This window comes from Aplidium turbinatum, chromosome 3 (genome assembly GCF_918807975.1).
Source record: "Aplidium turbinatum chromosome 3, kaAplTurb1.1, whole genome shotgun sequence".
NCBI lineage: Eukaryota > Metazoa > Chordata > Ascidiacea > Aplousobranchia > Polyclinidae > Aplidium > Aplidium turbinatum.
Window position 1 is genome coordinate 12,184,651 of NC_137474.1, and position 20,866 is coordinate 12,205,516.

The 20,866-nt window shown below is 37.2% G+C and overlaps 2 protein-coding genes across 2 annotated transcripts; both read left to right on the forward strand.

Moving 5' to 3' along the window:
• The first annotated feature begins 9,466 nt into the window (after positions 1 to 9,466).
• Positions 9,467 to 12,818, forward strand: LOC145766220 (trafficking protein particle complex subunit 4-like). The gene is made up of 4 exons (XM_082577887.1): positions 9,467 to 9,592; positions 10,239 to 10,392; positions 10,854 to 11,090; positions 11,525 to 12,818. Exons 1-4 carry the CDS (start codon positions 9,474 to 9,476, stop codon positions 11,684 to 11,686), a joined length of 672 nt encoding a protein of 223 aa, XP_082434013.1. The 5' UTR covers positions 9,467 to 9,473; the 3' UTR covers positions 11,687 to 12,818.
• LOC145766218 (GPALPP motifs-containing protein 1-like) lies at positions 12,819 to 20,826 on the forward strand. Its single transcript, XM_082577885.1, has 7 exons — positions 12,819 to 13,175; positions 13,809 to 13,928; positions 14,465 to 14,558; positions 14,812 to 14,916; positions 15,510 to 15,605; positions 18,151 to 18,276; positions 18,658 to 20,826. The coding sequence occupies exons 1-7, from the start codon at positions 12,841 to 12,843 to the stop codon at positions 18,757 to 18,759; spliced, it is 978 nt and encodes a 325-aa protein (XP_082434011.1). The 5' UTR covers positions 12,819 to 12,840; the 3' UTR covers positions 18,760 to 20,826.
• Positions 20,827 to 20,866: the final 40 nt, after the last annotated feature.

A 20,866-nucleotide genomic window follows, 5' to 3' on the forward strand; every position in this document is an offset into this window, starting at 1 on the left:
CTTTCTCGTGGTCCCTCCCGTCAGTACCATATCTTCAAGGAAAAAAGATATGCGAAGCGAAGCTTGTCACACTCGAGCAAACCAGGCCCAGGTTCAGCGCAGGGTGGATAGGGAAACGCCCTTCTCAGGGCGCGACAGCTCCTCTGTCGAAAAGTACCGGCGACCCACCGTACTGCAGCTGAACACCGAGGGCATTAGGGAACGTTCAAATATTACGTAACGCTTTTTTTCCGAATTTTTGACCCCCCCTCCCCCATGTAACGCCAACGTAACGCTTTTTTCAATCCCCCCCTCCCCCATGTAACGCTTTTTCACTACGAATTCAGCACAAAAAACTACCATTCCGTACTCGAAAGCGTTACGTAACGTTTTGCTTGAACCCCCTCCCCCCGATGTGACGCTAACGTAACGCTTTGCATAAACCTCCCCCTCCCCCTCGAAGGCGTTACGTAATATTTGAACGTTCCCTTACGGCCAGCAAGCTCAGCATCATCGAGTATCTGGCCACAAAACATTTCATACGCCATCATCATCATCAATCCATTGCATTGTAAATAAGGTGTTGCAATTTCACGATCAGTGAGAGAGAAAAAAACACTTTTTTGTCTGTTGAAAGTGTTAGTCAATCAAAAATGATGTCTTCATTCGTCACAGATTTTAAACTGCGTTTTTGTTGATTAATTAACTTTTTGATTGAAATCATATCTATTTGTGAAAGTGCAACCGATTGAAATTGGGCTCGACGAAAACTTGGGAATTGTGCTTATCTCTGCACTTACATCTTCTCCACGTATCTAAACATGGTTGAAGAAAGAGAGAGAGAGAGAGAGAGAGAGAAACCTTTTATTTTGTCTGTTGCGAGAAAAGTATACGGTACAAAATATAGACAATGCAAATAAAATAGCACCATAACTAGAATCTACAACAGACAGGAAGCAGCGAAAGACTATATTAGTCATCGAGTCAGCTGCTTCCCGTGTTTTTAATGTGACAAATGTCAAACATCGGCATTACGTTGAAACCAAGATATGCGTTAAAATAGGATAAGCTTAAGTTCCGTAAAAAATGAAAACAAAAAGTTGTTTACTGCTGCGACAGTCAAGTGAATTGCTGTGATTTTATTCAAATATCAAAAAATATCATGCCCTACAAAAGTAGTAAGTTATGAGAAAAAAAACAAACAAAAAACTATGCATAAACAACAACTTCTAACTGCTAGCATAAAAGACGAAACAGAAACACTAAAAGTAGGCCTAATCATAGTATATAACTTTAAACCTTAACAAAATCAGTCAGTTTATAGGCCGACTTGAATACAGTTCATAAGATGACAGCCATTAATAAATAGTACTTAGCACTAGTTCGTGAGTAGTAGACCTAGGTCTACGTAGTATCAACAATGTTCAATCCGAAAAATTTGCGATAACACTCGTCAATGTTGTGGCAATAAAAACAGTCACAGACAAAGTTTTTTCATATAATAAATTTTACATTTTTTTGTGAAAGTTTTTACACTCGTAGCCCCTACTACTTCAGAAGGTAAATCATTCCATATTTTTGGGCCTAAGAATTTCAAACTGCCTTGGCCTTTTCTTGAGCTGACACTACGTAAGTGAAAGTTATTTTTTTGAGAAGCTCTAGTGCCATGGCAATGTACTTCAGTAATTTCCTTAAAGTAAGGTTCAAAATAGCTTGGCAATAGCATATTTTTAAATTTAAAGACAAATTTAGAAATTTCTAATTGATGCAAGTTAGTGATGGGAAGTATGTCGAGATCTTGGTAAAGTAGTGAAAGTTTTGCTCTTCTGTTGCTAAAGGTTATTGTGCGAATGATTCGATTTTGCATTGTCGAAATTTTCTTGAGCAGTTTTTGTGTGCTTGAACCCCAACATAAAATGCCATATTGTATTATTGATCGTGCAAGAGCATAGTACAGTGTTAACATGCTTTGTTTGTTTGTGTAGTTTCTAATTTTATAAAATATTCCAGATATTTTTGCCAATCTCCCAGATAGATCTTCAATGTGATAATTCCAACTCAGTTTGTCATCAAGAAATATGCCAAGATATTTGATGTTGTTTGTTTTTTGAATTTTTGTGTTGTTTAAGACTACATTTAGTTTTGAAGTTGACCCTCCTTTTCGTTCAAGTAACATGTAAAATGTCTTGGAGTAGTTGATACATAATTTGTTTGCATTGAACCAATCAGTGATACGCTGCATCTCAATTTCAGTGTTTTGCTGCAATTGCAAAATAGATGTTGCTGAAGTAAAAAAAACAGTGTCATCAGCAAATAGCTGAGAATCGAAAGTTGTTATAAGAGGCAAATCATTTATGTAAAGCAGAAAAAGCAATGGTCCAAGTATAGATCCTTGAGGAACACCACATGTGATATTTTCATGCTTTGATTTGAAGCCATCAGCAGAAACATATTGTTGGCGGTTGTGTAAGTAAGATTTTATAAGGCCTCCCATTAAACCTCTCAGGCCATAAAACTCCAGCTTTTTTAGAAGTATTTGGTGGTTAACGGTGTCAAACGCTTTTGCTAAATCAAGAAATAACAGGTAAACGTAATGATTTTTTTCTTTGAGTTCAATTAGTCTTTCATGAAGATTACTTAATGCTAACGTTGTAGAATGACCTTCCCTAAATCCAAATTGTTGATCATTAATCACGTTGAATTTGTCAAGAAAGCTCATCAAGCGTTTGTAAATAATTTTTTCTAAAAGTTTGCTGATATTTGAAAGCAAGGAAATAGGACGGTAATTAGTTGGATCTGCTTTTGCCTTTTTCTTGAAAATAGGAATAACTTTTGCAATTTTTAGAGCGTCAGGAAATATTCCTTGTTTCAAGCATGCATTAAAAAGTTTAGTTAAATGAGGTGCAATAATACTTTTTGATAACTTTAACATTCGAGAAGAGATGTCATCTGGTCCATCCGATTTTTTAACATCTAGTTTGTTTATTAGGCATTCGACTTCATTTTCATCAGTTTCATATACCGCACATGTTTGTTTTAAAGCAGGCCCCATGAATGAATCAAAGTTTGACTTTTGCTTTAAGTGTGAGGTTAATTTTTCGCCAATATGTGTAAAGTGGTAGTTAAGTTGGTTGCATATTTGTTCTTGTTTTTTGTATGAAATGTTTTCTGCAATAAGTTCATTGGGAAGAGTATTCGTTTTAGCTTTCTTTTTTTGAAGAAGTTCATTGATAGATTTCCATGTTTTTGATGAGTTGTGTCTCGATTCATTGAAGCGTTGTTTGAAGTAGTTTTGTTTTGAGATTTGTTTAATGAAAGAAAGTCATTCTTGTAGCGAAAACCAGCTGGTGGCCAGTCACATTTCAAAAGCTTACAAATAATTTGGCTTCTTGAAAAAATTTTCTTCTACAAGTTTAGTATTCATGGTTTGAGAATTTGGCAGCATTGTTAGTTGTCACTGGGTTAAATACATGGGTGGGTCTGGGTCATTCTCTACCAAATGAAATGAGTTAGCCTAAGCCTACACCACGACCATGTGTACTTGTAGGCATACTTGTAGATGCCATAGCGATGTGAAGAATGCAAAGAAAAACTTTAAGTTTTTTTAATTTTAGTGAAGTTATGGTTATTTGAAAAATTGCTATTTTTGAATTTTTCGCTTCAGCGATTATGCTCAATTCCTTATCATAAATTCATAATTCCAATTTCTTAGTCAATGATCATACAAAATAGCTGAAAATTGCTAGACAGACAGTTTAAGACCCAAGGAATTCACAAATGCAAATCAAAAAGTTGTCAGAGAACTGCTTGATATGACGAAAAAGGTTTCAATTTGCTTCATGCATTATTTGAAGGCCTGACTTTGGGGCCTATAAAAAAAGTGATATTGATTGAATCTTTATCCTTGGACTGGGAAAGCTTCTTGCAGAGCTTAATCCTGGCAGTTTCGCATACTTGTAGAGGCTTTGAATCACTGACGCAGGCCCGGTCACCGAGATTGACAGAGTGAAGTTTCCGATTGTTGAAGTCTTGTTGCCGGGGAACTATTCCATCCATTAGGTGCCGCTGAATGGAGAGCAGTCCTTAACGTGCGTTGCTCAAGCGTACACCCCGAGAGTCGAACCAGCGCCGCTTGATCTTGAAGCTTCTTCGTTCCAGAAGTCACGCGCTAACCAATTGAGCTATCGGGGCGGACTATATGGGCCTGTAAGTAATTGAGCTATATTGGCCTGTAATTGCAACAAGTTTTCCTGGAATCACCTTTGAAGATGGGTAAATAAAACAGTTCATCACTGAGTGTAAGCAATAAGCAAGCAAGAATCCAAGATTGGAAGTGTTAATGAATTGATTTTATATTGGTTATTTTTGCATTTCCTATATGTTTAGACAGCCAAGCATACAGTACTGTAACACAATTAGTTTTAAAATTGTTTACTCTTAGTAATCAAGTGCAATGTTATGTATTTATCCTCTCATGTCATCCTACAGGCCGTCATTGCATAATCTGCAAATACCGTTCCTGGTTCATCTACTGGTAATTGATAGGATGCCCATACAGGCTACAGCTAAATATCAAATGCAAGAGTTGTAGTTTGTTTTGTGATGGTGGTTAGGCTCAGTCATTTTCGCATTACTTTAACAATTGGCATACTTCCTTGGTTATTTTATAGACGTGGACATGTCTCAACTAATTCATGTATTTTCTTGAACATTTCATCATCATCTTCGAGCCAAAGGTCGGCTGTTAATTGCTTTGACACGTCACGTTCTTCCGCTACTCTTTTTGTTTCTCTGATGCTTGACAAGTCCGCCCACTGTTTTACATCATCTCCCCAAGTTCATTTTGAACTAATAGATTTAGGTACCTAATTCTCTATTTGGTTACCTGCCATATTAAATTTGTTTTAATTTACACATTGCCTACACGAGTACAGTAGTACACATTAGCCTGGTGTGGTTTTGCCACATTTACCTTTTGTTGGTTTTATTCTTGTAGATATTTAAGTTTAACAGCATTGTTTTTTCTTTGGTATTCCAACAAAGAAACTAAATTGAAATGATCCCAAGCATGTTCCATTGTTGTAGTTTTATTCACTGGCTTATATCTTTTGCTTGAGTCAACAGCGTAGTCTAGTCATTGCCATTGCAATAAGACAGAAATATTTTATCTCAGCAGAAGTGCAAAACCTCACAGGGCAGTCAGTCAGTTTATTTATTTGTCACAAACACAAACATGAAAAGAATACAAAATATGCAATAATCTGTTGTGTGTCATATGACGAGGAGACTGCGAAAAGACCAAGCGGTCATCTAGTCAGCAGCCATCTCAAGCTAGGGGATGTAGGTCTAAATAACATATATACACAAACAATCATACAAAAATCAAGCATTTGCTGATATAGATACACATGTTTTTATTAGGCAAAAAAAAAAAGAAAACTAAAAACCTAAGCAGGTTTACTAAACCGTGCTAGGCTACTGCATGAATTAATTGTGGAGTTTAAGAGATATCAATTGACAATTTTAATCAGTAAAAAATCAAAAGTAACGTATACCAAAGAGGTGAGCATTGAGCAAATAGAATAATGTAATTATATATAGACAAAACAGTTATTATTTATACAGTGTCGTTTAAATCAAGAAGGTAGCGTTTAAATTTTCTTTTAAAAGAAGTTGGAGAAAGACCTTTGAGATCACCTGGAACCTCATGCCATATTTTAGGACCCCTGATTAACATCTGCTTTTTACCCAATTCAGTACGCACCCTTGATACAAAATAGTTACTACTGGATAATTGGCGAGTATTGTGTGTGTGAGTGGCATTCCGATAGTCTGCGGAAGATATCACATTCTGTTTCTGGTAATAAATTTAAATGGACTCTGTGCATGTATTTTGCTATCTCTAGTTTGTAAATTTCTTGTATATTTAACAGCTGTAGTTTATGGAAAAGTTGCAATGTGTGAGCTGTGCTGTATAGTGGTATGTTTTTAAGCCATTTTTTTATCAAGACCAGATAGACCAGAAAGTGAACTGGCAATCCTGAGAAGAACGGAAAGGTCAATGGTGAGAGCAATGTGTGGGGTGAAAACGAGAAGGGAAAAAAGGACTGAAGAATTGTTGGATATGCTAGAGATCAGAGAGACCATATACCAAATGGCAAGGGCAAATGGAGTAAGATGGTATGGACATGTGATAAGGAGGGAGGAAGAAAGTTTTCTTAGAAAGGCACTAGATCTAAAGGTGGATGGGAAGAGGAAACGCGGTCGTCCAAGTAGAACGTGGAAACAACAAGTGAAGGATGAATTTAAAAAAGTTGGACTGAAGGAGGAAGATGCAAGGGACAGGGGGAAATGGAGAAAAGGGATTAAAACAATTGCTGCGCGGAAACAATCGGCCACCCCCACTAGTGGGGAACAAACCGACGATGGATTATGATATGATGATGAGATATTCTGCAGGGAATTAAGTCAAAGGAGTGGTCAGAGATCAGCTTATATCAGTGTTTCTCAACCTTTTTTGGCGAACGCCCCCTTTATGAACTGGCAAAATGTTACCGCCCCCTAACAAAAACGATAAATTACGAAAAGCGAATATAAAACAATAAATACCGTACCATTAATAGCCTACTACAAAAAGTGCTCAATGCCAAGCAAAAAGCCAAGCAGAGTGAATTACATCAAATATAGGTTAGTTACCCGTCTCTAAAACCCTTACAGCCTGTTTTATCCTAAAAGGGGGATTATCCGAAAGTCTTTATTCAAATAAAATTATATTTCTATTAGAATTAAGACCTTTTGATGATCCCCCTTTTAGGTGAAACAGGCTGTAAGGGTTTTAGAGACTAGTAACTATATTTGATGCATGAAAACAGTATAGGCCTACTGGTAGTCAGTGTGAACCTTGGGCTTGGTGAGAAAGTGCCAGCTTCTTTGCATCCAGTGTAAAGCCAGTGAGAAACATTCGAAGATCACCTTTTATGGATATGTCAAGTGGGTTTCACTGTTTGGTATGTAGAATAACAAGTTAACAACACAGCTGAATTCCTTTTCCACAAGGTATGAGGTAAGAAATGCTACCACAAAGATACGAGCTCTTTGACGATATCGTTACCCTGGGCGGTAGATGGGTTGAATCAAAATGCTCCCTAATAATCAAAACACCCCCTTAAGCCGAGGTAATCATACCGCCCCCCCAGGGGGCGCTACCGCCCCTGTTGAGAACCACTGGCTTATACTATAGATTTCAGTCCCATATGACGGGAGCAAGTCTTTTAGGCGCAGACAGGCGCCGGTCAGATAGGCACGCACACTGTGGCGTCTGGATATTTAGGTGCGGAGTACTGTGGCGCCTGTTCATTTAGGTGCTATTCCTAGCAAAGTCTGCAGATTGTATCAGCTTGGCAGGTAGGGCAATGCTTATCACACAAAATGTTATATTGAACAGAAAAAGATGTTGTTTTGTTAATGCGCGTGCATTTATTTGTTGTTAGTCATGGCTTCAGTAAGCGAAGCTGCTTTATCCGACAATGCTTTTCACACAAAATGTTGTATTTAACAGAAAAATATATCATAGCTTCGGTGAGTGAAGCTGCTTAAACCGGCAATGCTTTTCACACAAACTGTTATGTTGAACAGAAAAATATATTGTTTTTTTAATAGGCGTGTTCGGCATTTATTTGTTGTTAGTCCAGGTTTGCGTCGGCGAAAGCTTTATTAATAAATTATATTCAAGTTTCTGAACATAACTGAGTTCACTTTCAGTTATATAAGTCAAATAATAACTACACTAAACATCAGTAAAAAATATACCGTAGCCTATATTCAAGCGGGTAGTACAGTACTTGGCTTGAGTGAAGAGTAACTTAGTTTTCCGTCAAAACCCCGACTAGGTTTTGCCAAAGCTGAGCTCATACAATCTGCAGATTTTACTAGGAATAGCACCTAAATGAACGGGCGCCACAGTTCTCCGCACCTAAATACCCTGACGCCACAGTGTGCGCGCCTATTTGACCGGCGCCTAACTGTCTGCGCCTAAAAGACATGGACCCCATATGACATGCCACAAGAGTTGGGCTTGTATTCAATTGTTTTAACAATTTTGGGTGAAGTATGGCTACCAAATTTTGATGTCCCTACAAAACTGGCTTTGTCAGAGTAATTCTGATGTTAGGCTTATAAAACTATTTTCGGCAAAAATGTGATCACTCATGAATACCATAGAATCTTTCCATTTGACATTGCATTTTCATATCATACTGTTTGTATTAAGTCAAGCTAATTTATTTGCTTTAATTTACCCAATGAATAAAAAGAGTGAGTAGTACCTCTCTAGGCTAGGCAATGTGATCAATAGTAGTAGGCACAATCTGGATGGCAGCAAAAGCCTATAAGCAGCCATCTCATCAGCCACCATGCCATGATAACAAATTTTCATACAGGCCTCGAAATTCGTTTTGTTGATATCGGACAAACGTGTCCGGTCTGAGCAGCTATCTCGGCGGACAAATTAAGTTTCACGGCGGACACACCAGTTTTAGCGTCGATCGTCATGCTTAATCACTTTATCTTGATAATTCTTTGCCATTTAAGAACTGTATCTTTGGTTTAGAAGGCTTTTTAAAATTTCCGCAAAGTCACTCTGAAAGGCTTTCATCAGACCAACGACCTGCGCTTGGAGAGTCTAAGCGCCGTGTAGCTGCAATACGCCGCATAACTGATTAACTTCCACCGAACGAGGTCGTGTAGATTTTTGCGTCACAATGCTCTGGGCACCAGTCGGAAAACTTCTACACTACCGCTACTATTTTCTGCCATGCAAAGTTTCACCAGGCATTTTTCTTTAGGTATATTTTTGCGTGTTATGTGAGCGAAAGTAAATTTTCCATGGGCCTTTTCTTTCTTACTGTAACACCAAAACTTAACAAATTTTGTTTCATTTTGCTGTAATAGCCTACTCGTATTATGATCTAATTTTGTAACCAACCTTGCCGTATCAATATTACTCGCAGATCAAAGCCAGACATTGTGACGTAAAACTTGAACTAAGTTGCGCATGCTCCCATCGATTCTTAGCGAAGAATTCACCTTTGTTACGCTGATTCAATGTCATCAATCGTTAAAGCAACATAAAAATCAAAAGTTTTTCTGCTTGAATTAAATCTAAGGGATACCGTATTCACATTTTCTAGATGCGCGCTAGAGTGCGCGGAAAATTATATTCTTGCAACAATTGCTTGTGCTATGCAACGACGATTTGTATCGCTAGTTCCTGTGTTACTCGGCGGACAAATATGACCGATCTGGATGGTACTTCCCGCGGACATCACATGCTGTGACGGCGGACATGTCCGCCGTGAATTTTGAGGCCTGTCATATCTGCCAAACATTGCTTAATTTGATGGTTGGACTGCAATTGTGTTACGTGTAGTTCTTCTACTTGATATTGTCATAATGAACTCAAGTAAACTCTTCTTCCTTCCCAAGGATTTTTGCTTATGAATGCGAAAGTAAACAAAATGACTGTATTTTCTGTATATATTGTAAACAAAGCTGGCGGTTTAATCTTTCAATATGATCACCAAAAACCAAGCATTGAAATGGAAGAAACATTTAGGTAAGCGACCGTGCAAAGTTTCAGCTGATACTGTTATCAACCGTCTCTCTTAATACTTAATCAGATAGAGTCACTGTTTTATTTGTGGCAACAGCAGGTACACCTTTTTCATTTGGTAAATATCTACGACTTCGGTACTTGAAGTTGTAAGCATACATTATCTATTTAAATAATTATATACTGTGCTTGCTGAACTCAAAACTTCATGAGTGATCCTTGGTGAAAATTTCAAAAAATTACCATCAGATATATAGCTTATTAATTTTAAAGTTTAGTACTTTCCTAAGATTAATAGTTTTACTGACTTTTCTGTTGACTCAAGGTTAGGAGCCATTTCCCAAACAGACAATAAGCAAAGAGAGTGCCTAAAATTTTAATAACAATACATTTACCAACAATTAGCTAGATTATAATAGTGCAATCAGAGTGCATATGCTGTACATGAAAGATATCAGCTTAAAGTTTTGAAAAAGCTCAAAATCTACCGGTACTGCGAAAAAATAGCTCCACTATACGTCAAATTCACATATTTAAACAATTTATAAATTATTAAAATAGTTATTGGTAGTTTTAAAAACTTGTGATGTTGTGCATTACAGACATAATATTTCATTTATTTTTTTGTTGAATTATTTTTTGTTGGCAGTTATCCACTGGACTTGAAACTGGAAGCTCAGTCCGACCAAATCTGTGTTGTGTTCGGACAAAGGGATCGTATCCGAGTTGGCCATGTTGTGTTATCTGTGAATGGAAGGCCGGTCAATGGAAGAAAGTTTCAAGATGGAACAGATGCGATGGAGGTAGCAGTGATAGCACCAGTGACAGTAGTCTTTGTGTTATTGCAGATATACTTTACTTTCATTGTTTTAAATAGTAGACATTTGGCTGTGTTGATTCTTAGATATGCAGTAGGCCTATACTGTAATTACTAAGTGCTTAGCTAGAACACAATGTAGTGCCATCTTAAAACTAAACAAATTCTGCGTGTATTTATAATTTTTGGCATTATATTTTTTATTGTTAAAAAGGACTAAAAAAGGTTAAAAAGTGAGTTGCTTTATAAATTATACCAGTGACGGTATCATGTGGTAATTTGTAACAGCTGATACATTTTTTGCTTTCTTAAACAAAAAAGGGCGTACCAAAGTATGTTTGACAGTGTGTGATTGCCAAGTACAATTTAAGCGTTAAAATTTTTATTATGGTTTTTTGATGATTGTAAAACTGCATACAACCAAGGCAATCGTTTTTAATGTTGCAGTTGATTGAACAAAAGAAGAATTACCCAATCAACATCAAGTTTGGAAAGCCTAAATTGACGTCAAACCAAAAAATTATGATGGCGAGTATGTTCCACTCGCTATATGCAATCAGTGTGCAGCTATCACCTGAATCTGGGAGTTCCGGTATTCAGAAACTTGAAGCTGATACGTTTACTTTGCATTGTCACCAAACTGTGACAGGTGTCAAGTTCATAGTCATCTCTGACCCAAAACAGGTGAAATGAAGTGTCAAGTTATACTTATACATTATACATTAATGCTAATGTGTTTTTGTATAGCGCTACATACATCGTAGAGATACGTTGCTTATAATGCTTTACAAAGCAAACAGTGTCAGTACAGCCGTGGGAAACGCAGCTGAGTTCGTTCGTCATCATCGGTTTGTCCCACCTTGAGTAGATGAGACCTGGCATTTATCCCCGCTAGCAGGGATCCGCCAGTTTCTGCAGCCTTTTCGCCATGCTTCTCTGAATTCGTTGTTACGTGGAATCCATTTCCTTTGCTGAGTGCCGAACCAGCACCCATTAGCTCAAAAACAAAAGCTGTGTGCTGTGCAGCATACACTTTATGAAATTTTCTTGTAAAATAGCGTCTTAGATTTATTTGATTTTCTATTATTCTGATTAACATGCATGTTTTTCTTGTTCAGGGTGGAATAGATTCCTTGTTGCTGAGACTATACACGATTTATTCAGACTTTGCGCTAAAAAACCCATTTTATTCCCTTGAAATGCCAATAAGAACTGAACTATTTGATGCACACGTTATAACAGCAATAGAATCAACAGAAAAAACAGGATCAGCTATATAATTATATGATGTATCTTGCCTTGATTCATGGCGACCGCAGTAAAACCGTTGTAGTTTGTTATCACAGCAAGGGGACTTAGATCACTGGCTGCTGAATTGCACAAGAACTTCATATCATGAAGACACTATGTTCATTATTATCAACACTGTTTTGAGCAACGGAGCTTAGTCGATCGGTCAAAGTTTAAAGCTTTTAATATCTTCGTTAAAGAATGCGCTTGGTTTTTTGGAAGTTGCGTTTCTATATTTGTTAATTTTTGTCGTTTCGATTGCAAAACGTCTCAATACAAAGCACCTGTCCCGAAATGCAAAACTAATTGCATGTTCTTCAAAGGTTCTAAAAAGTCATATACCACACTGGTTCCATCTTTATTTGTAATATTAAATGTTTGAAACTAATTTTTGAATTTGTGTTACAAAAACATGTTTAGTAGCCTGGCAGTGTATTCATACGATGACTTTTATTTCCCTTTGCAAACTTGGTTAGATACATGTTGATACACTTATTAAGAAATTAGTCATTTACCGTCGGTTCAGTCGTTTGTATTTCCTTGCAGAACATGCGGTAGGCTACTGACGAGTAACTTCCCTGCTAACAGAATATGTTTTAGACTTTACAGTAGTCTGTGTATTGTGTAGTCTATTGAAAGTGTACCTATTGCCGATGTTTCTATTGATTTGTGCAATGTGATGTTGTCGAACTATTCTCTGTATAGTGGTATGTTTATGTTTTAATTCTCCATTATGAATCAGTACCCCAATCAGGAGTCATGCTGTATCATTGTATTGGCATCGTACACTGGAACACTGATGCGGAATACTTCATATGGCCTCTTTTGCATGATCGTTCGGCTGCAACTTTTCTGCATTAAGATTTAACAAAATGTTCCTTTTTTAACCTGTGTGAGAACCTGTAGTGCTAACCACCAAATCTTATTTGTTACAATTAACCAACCTGCGAATACATGAAGTGGATGCATTTCACACGATAAAGGTCGCCAATTTATAAATTCCAGTTCAATGCCTTGCATTAGGATTTTTTTTTCTCACATATGTATTTTATTCATTACAGTTGTGTGATTATATTTATGAATATCATTGAAGTGCATATAATTGTGTATTTGTGATTTTAGCTTTTTTGTTAACAGTTAAGTGATGGATGACATTATTGGTCCAAGTCTACTTAACAATAAGCACAAAAATGTGAACAAAGAAGAAACTGCCTTTGGTCCAAAATTACCGGATGCTGCTCACAAGGAAAGTGAAGGTTTTATGGGCCCAAGTTTGCCAAGAATACCACCCTCTGGTTCCCTTTCTAAACCAGAAGAAGTTGATATCGGTCCCAGACTCCCACCTCACCTGATAGAAGTCCAGAACACAAAAGATGATGATGATGCAATTTTTGGTCCAGCTTTGCCTCCACAAAGGAAACAATCTTCTGAATTGGACGACAGGGTCTTGGGCCCACAGTTACCTCCCGGGTTTAAACGGTTAGTTTCGTTGCTTATAATTGTTGAATTGCAGCATTACTTATCTTCAAATAGTAATTTTAGCACAGTTCTGTTTATGAGCTTTGTGTCTACTCTACAATTTTGCATAACTTGACAGCATTTGTCGTACAACTTGCTGCAATTCGCATTCCTGCATGCTGTATTGTTAATTTCATTATCTCGTCGTCCCACTGCCGTACATCCATTTCCATTGGTTGTTGCCATCAAAGTTGGAAACAGAATAAAATTGGCTTGATTCGCTTCTAAAGCGTGTATTGCAGCGCTTTTTTCCCTTCACTTGCCTAACACGAAAAACACAATACCATTTGCAACAGCGTCAGTAGTTAACACGGCTAAATCTTGAAAAGGGCCAACAACGTCTTGAAAGGTTTTTAACGAGCATGAGCAGTTGTTGGTAACGTAAGTTGGGGAGTAAAACGTGTCTGTAGCTTGCATGGCTACAATACCTGAAAGATTGCGAATCGAAGCCCTGGCATAGTTGCGCAGCTGTAATTTAGCAACCTATATGATCTGTTTGTCATTTATCTCAGTGTAGGACTTAATCTCGCTTCTACTGGTTGGCGATATATTTTTTCATTGCTTTTGTCAATGCTGCTTAGTGCTTACTTTCAGCCAGGATTTAGATGAGGAAGATGATGATAATGATGAAGATTCAGTGATTGGTCCTCTTCCTCCTTCTCATGACACTGAAGAGGAAAATAAGAGGAGTATTGCAAGAGAGTTTGAGATGAGGTGAGAATTGATAGATCACACGAATAAGCTGTCTCACGAAACAATCATTTTAAACAAACGTCTCTTGCTCTTGTAATTTGTTTTGTATAACTTACCCAAATGAAAATTTGGTTCAGTTCACATCAAACTAAACAAATCTGCTGTATCGAAAGTCTAATTTACGGTAGTGATTCGATATTTGAATACAGGCATGGATGGCTGCAGCCTGCAGCTGACTAAGTTGGATGCAATTTCATGGCTTCGAAAAGTGAATGCAAATATTCGAAATCGAGCAGTTAAAACTTTAACAAAGTGTTTGATAAAACGCACATGCTGCTTTGGAATTTTAACTCTTGAGAAACATCATCAGTCGTGAAATCGACAAACATGAGCGCTATCAGTTCTTTTTTCATGCTTTCTCATTGTTCTAATGTTCAATCTCACTACAAAAACCTTTAACTGCATTTTGTGCTAATCGGTTACGACTTCGATGCGGTTGTTAGATACGCTGGCGCACATCTTTATTTTGTTTCTGACGCCGCTAACCGACTATCCAGGGCCCGGAAAATGAAAAATAAGTTAGAAGGCAAGGATGAACCGGAAAAGTTGGAGAGAGAAGAATGGATGACGGAGCTACCTCCTGTATTGCAGGTAGGTGATCAATGATTATCGGTTGGTAGTTTGTATGGAAGTTGTTTGTGTCATACGATTGATATCTGATAAAAACTTATCATTCCATGATTATATATGTGTTGAGTAGTGCCGAAAAAAGTTTTGTATTACATAATAAAAAATCAACACTGCAATTTTAAAACTACAAGAACTCAAGCAACTTATCAAGAAGTTGTGTCTGTATTAAAAGAACTTTTTCATTTGGTTTGTACGCTTCATGTCTCGTTATCAGGGAAACTTTGGAATGGGCCCAAGACAGTTTAGGGCCCGAGCTGTCGAAGTTGGGGACAGGTCTGGTTGGACGGACACGCCAGCTGATAAGCTCAAGAAGGCCCAGGTAAAGCCAATGGTTTTCTATGATTATACTGTATTTTTAGGTTGTTTTCTTATAGAAATCTTAAGCCCTGGGTGACGGACTAAAAAACTTCTTTGGAAGCCTAATCCTGCCAGTTTCACGTACTTGCAGAAGATTTGAAGTGCTGACACAGGCCCGGTTTTACTGAGGTTGTCAGTGAAGAATGACACGTATTGGTCTCTGTAAGTTATCCCACCCACCAAGTGCCGTTTAACGGAGAGCTGCTCGTGTGCATCGGACAAATTCATTACTGGTCATTCTAAAAGTTGAACAACTTTTCAGAAGGTTCAGGTTCTAATGTAAAATGCGTTTGTCACAAGAAATCAAAAGTTTTTGCAATTCGCTTATAATCTGCTTACTTTTGCTAGGTTTCATAATTCAGTTCCCTGCTGTGTCGCAAGAATCAATGTTAAAAAATGAGAGAAATGGTAATTGTTTCATTTTGTGCTGATCAAGAAAAGATGCTTCAAGATGATGCATTACATTTTATTTACAAATTTTGAAACCTTTTATTTAACAACTGATCACGTTGGCAATTATTGCATTAGTCACGTGATTTCAATTCTTTCTTCAAGGGTGACGACAAACCAGAAGAACGGAAAGTGAAGAAGATTGATACGTATGTTGTAGAACGTGACGCCAAACTCGCCATGCAAATGAAAGATTATCAGGTCAGAATATACATCGTATTGTGATCAGTGCTTCCACTTTAAAGGATTTTATCCCGAAAAAGGGATTTTTCAACGCTTCCAAGGATAAAAAAGGGAAATGAAGATCGGAAGGATTTTTTAGGGATTTTTAACAATTTTACAAGGAAATTTTGTCTTAAAAAGGGAATTGTTGTTTTTAGCAATATTAAAGAAAATTTTATTAATATTTTCATTCAAAAGTTCTAAAAACGACTGGAATAACGATGATCAGCTGGTTTCCGTCGCCACTCGCCATCCGAAACCCCCTCTCACTCTCTTTCCCATTCTCGCCTTTCCGTCACTTGATTTCTATTCTCGCCATTTTGGGAATTGGACGTGAGTGCAGTGAGTGAGTTAGTTTTCAGGGTACGAAATGAGGGTACCAAGTGTTCAGGGTACGAATTAGGTTGCACCTATAATAGAGCTAGCTATGCTGTGTATACGACATGTATAATTGTATATACCGTATACTGTACACAGTCAGACTGAGTCAGTATCATGAATAGGCCTAGTATCCTAAAGTTTTTCATCAGTCTCAGATGATTGTGAAGACGTTACTGACAAGGAGAAAACAGAGTAGCCTCGCCTTATAGAGTTGAACAAGTTACGGTAGCGCATCAAGGAAAATCGAACTAAACACAAAAACAAATTTGTTAATCGATGGATAATTCGTTACTGCACATTTACCACCTGTATATTTTCGGTGTTAGGGATAGGTTAAAGAGTCCGTGTGGGAAAGATGAGAGTGGTAATTGGTAAATGATGTCCAGGACTCCAGGTGGTAAACCGGAATATCCCAGAACCAACCAACTGACAAGCGGTTTTTTGGCTGGACAGTGAACAAAGGAAGTAAACCATGTTATTGTAAAATATGTGCTGCTTTTGTGTAGCCTACTGTTCTAATAAAACAACGTTGCTTCGACATACCGTTGCTACTGAAAAAAATCAAGCTAACCTTTGTAATTTATTCAGCAACTTTATGGTATCAGATTGGGTTTGTCAACTAAATCAGCCATGCTACTGCCTGCAAGGTTTTGTTTTTTGTAGCGATTTGAATAGGCTACTGTACCACTTCTTCAAATCACTGATTTTCTGTTCTTTCAGGTTAAAACGTAACTTAGGTGAGATTAAAATAACTTTAAAGTTATATTGGCTCTTTTTTAAACTTAAATAACGTGAAAAATAACCTCGCCTATGAAGGAAATTTTGAAGGATTTCCGACTGAGAAAAAAAGGGATTTTTCAGGATAAAAAAGGAAATTGAAGAGGATTTATCAATTGTCAAAAGTGGAAGCACTGATTGTGATCAGCGCTTCCACTTTGGTGGTAATTACCACAATTGTGGAATTTTCATCATGCTTGTGGTAAAAATGTGGTAATGAAAAATTTGTGGTAATTTAGTGGTAATATGGAAATTTTGTGTGGAAATTATACATTTTTAAAATTTGACCTAAAATACTATCAATAAATAAGAGCATTTAAACTGAACCTTCCGAAATTGAACATATATGCAAAAAATTACTTATAATAGCATGCGACTAGCATGTTCCGCTGTTTTCGGTTTGATTTTGGAATGCATCCTGACTTTTGACTGTGAACGTAGGGTGACCATGTGATCATATTCATAGTCAAGATGTCTTTCAGATTTCAACTGCGGTGTCAAGTACAGTACTTCGCTTACTAATTTTGGACGTTTTAATAACTGTTAATAACCGGTACTGTTAATAAACTTAGTAGTTGTTTTAGACCTTATTTTACACTATCCGTCTATATAGTGTAAATATAGCCAAATAATAGTGTTGCCAGACAAAAAATTCTGTCCTTATTTGAGAAAAGTTTAAAGCTGTTGAAAATAAAAACTTTCATTTTGGAATTTTTTTTAGTTCTTGGTAAAGATCAAAACCCTAACCTTATTCCTAAGTTAAACCCTTACCTTAACCCTTCCTAACTTTAATCCTAACTATGGCAACACCTGATTGTAACCATGGCAACAAGTGGGTAAAAAAAGCCACTTTGTTAATGTAAAAGTAAGTCGAAATACAGTTAAAATCGGGAAGAAATTCACAGTAAAAAATGTGGTAATCTGAGGACAAATGTGGTAATACAAGTGGTAATCTAGCTTTGTAAAAGTGGAAGCACTGATTGTGATTGGGGAGAAGAGAAAGACATATTCTGACTCTTTGATCCTTCTTCAACAGATTGATCAGCTGTGACCTCCCTTCATTTCGATCTGTGTTTTATTTTCAGTGATAATTCCTGCACTGCATGCTTTTCAGTTCTTTAATTTTGCTTGTTGCCAAAATATTTCGTTTTTGTCGTCCTTTAATGGTTGGTTTGGCTATGCCATTCCAGTCTAATATACATTTTCTAATGAGTAAAGAGTCGCTTGCTATGTAAATTGCATTTGCGAGATCAAATCCTTAGCTGAACGACTTGCTGAGCTGGAAATGCGAATCTACTATTAAAATAAATTTTGCCTGTGTAAGGCACCAGGTTTTTGTAAACACTTGTTTATGTTTTCTATCCAGGAATCCACGAAACAAGAGTCTCTTATGTCCATGCATGAAAAAAAGAGGAAAAGAAAATTTAAAGAAGACGAAGAAAGCGGAGCCGCTAACATCCGACGACCGTTTGACAGAGAGCTTGATCTTCAGGTTAGAAAAGCTCACACAAATTGATTTAAGGCAAAATAATGAAGGAAAAACTATTATACCTACACAGTCCAAAGTTTTTCACTTTCGCTGATGAATCGTTTTAAGCTTGGTGAAGTGTATAAAATATTTGTTACACTTTTTTCATGCTGCAAAAATTGATTCCAACAAAAAGAAAGGGATGTCATTTTGACAAGGTTCGTATATACTGGGAATTCAACTTCAAAGTTTTTCAAATGTTTTTTTATCCAAATACCAGATATCAGTATTTCATACCGTTTTATTTTATTTTTTGGGTTTGCAACGTCGGATTTTCAAGCATCATAATACGATAAATAATATTAATTAAACTATCCTAAATAACATGTGTCTCTTTATTGGCAGGCTGGTCGGTTTGATGAAGCTGCGAAGAAAAGAATGCTTAAAAAATCCGAAGGATTAGCTTCGAGGTTTTCTCACGGCGAGACGTCGGGAACGTTCCTCTGATGTTATTGGACGTTGTTCATGTTGCAGATTCCAATCACTGAAGCAAAATGAGACGATCAGTGAAACGCTTCTTCGTGACGTGGTTGGCGTACACGGAGAAAGAGTATTTCTGAGAAGAAATTAAGTTTTCACCATGACATAAGCGGCCTTATGATATCTTTCATATAAACTTTTTTTTTTCGTATCCAGGCATACACCCGGTGATTGAAGATTTTAGATGAAGTTGACAGTAGGGCAAGGAAGCCAATTTCGTGAGTACGTTCAAGCACTTGATTGCGTCTTGCTAGGACGCATCCTCGTAAAACCGAACAGACGTTCTTTCGAGCTTGTGCAAACGCTCACCAGACAGCCGGCAACGAAAAGGATTGTTTTGAATGCAATTAACTAATCTTGTGTAAAATTGCGCTGCTCGAATTTGGATCGTTGGGAACTCATAATGCATGTTCATTTTCTGCAATAGAAGTCTACTTCTTGAATTGTGCACTTTTAAGTTTTGATTGTTGGGATATTTTGGTCTTTTATTTTTACTTCGGCTACTATGATTGTATCACAATGATATCTCAGAGCAGTGGCGGCTCGTCATAAGGGACTGCGGGACTGCAGCCCCCCCCAACATTTTTGTGCATATGTGAATTATATTACATATAGATAGTTTACCATGTTTTTTAATTTATTTCGCTTCAAGAATTAAAAAAAACTCTTAATATTAATTTTTTTTTGTATTAAAAAAAAAATTGTGTTACAAAAATTAATTGGCAACTCTGGGTCTGCAAATTCTGCAGGTCCGGTGTTTCTTGTTCTTTTTATTATGACGTAGGTTTTTCAGAAAAAAGTTTTCTAGCGTCACTGAACAAGCGCTGTTGGGACTGCAAATAGAACAGACCCTGGTCAGGGATTCCAACTTTGGTTCTCGTAAATCTTTAGGGTAAGCGTGTGGAAGCTATCGGTGATTAGGTGAAGGGATCGTAGGTTACTTTACTTGATCTGTGTTTTGAGAAGTCACTGAGACAGACTAGTTTTGATGTGAAGTAAAGCCAATTACTGTAATTATTGGTGCTCTTTCACAATTCGTCCTTTTGGGATGATGACGTCCTGATACGTCACACAGGTTGGAATGGACCATTATAAAGGAGGAAGTACGGGGTGGAAATGCACTGAAAACACCTGAAGGAAATTGTCTCCCATTTATTCATTTGTTGTTCAATTTTAACAAATTTGCTATCGTTGGAAAGCACAAGCATAGATCTAACCAACTAAGTTAATACCAAGTCCCAAAATAGTACTAGCTCCATCTGGTGACCACCTAAACTTGACCAAATTCAAGCCATTATCAAAAGTTTACCGTACTTTAAATGATAAAAACATTAAACGACAGTCAATTAAAAGAACATGTTACTGTGTTACTAACCCTAACTCAGTGCATTTATAACTCAGTCCGGTACAGGTTTATAATTATTTATATTAGGTTAGCCTACTGGTTGATGCAGCCCCCCCCCCCCCATATTTTGAGACCACGAGCCGCCACTGTCTCAGAGTGATTTTTATTCTGACTAAATATTGAGAATTCACTGAGAACAGTTAATAGTACCCTTTCGTGTTTTTTTTTTCTGGTTGATTTTATTTCCATGGAAATCTGTCTGAAATGGAGGGTAGTATCATAGCAGTGTAACCCAGTTTGTGATAAGGGAAACGATTCCACGGTACAGGGGTGCACAACGTGGAAACTGTGTCTCTGAGAGGCCAGAAACTAATGTGAAATTGTTGCTTTTGCATTGTTTGTTTCACATAAGAAAGACAATGTTTTACAAACATACTTTTTATTTTCGTCATCGTTTTTATTGTTAAAATACATCTACGAACAGAACGAACCGCTGTGTTCCTGCGCTGGATGACACAGCAAAAGACGATTTTCGAAACCAGATGCTACATTTGCTTTCCTTAAAAGTCAGCCCAGTGTGAGAACAATTGACGTAATATTGACAATAATAAAATCACAATAACTGACAAATGAATTATTCATTTACAACGTTACGAAGCGTGTCTCGTCTCTAAACACCGTTTCTTACGCCATCCCTGTCTTGAACCTATAAAGTCGCATCTCGGTTTT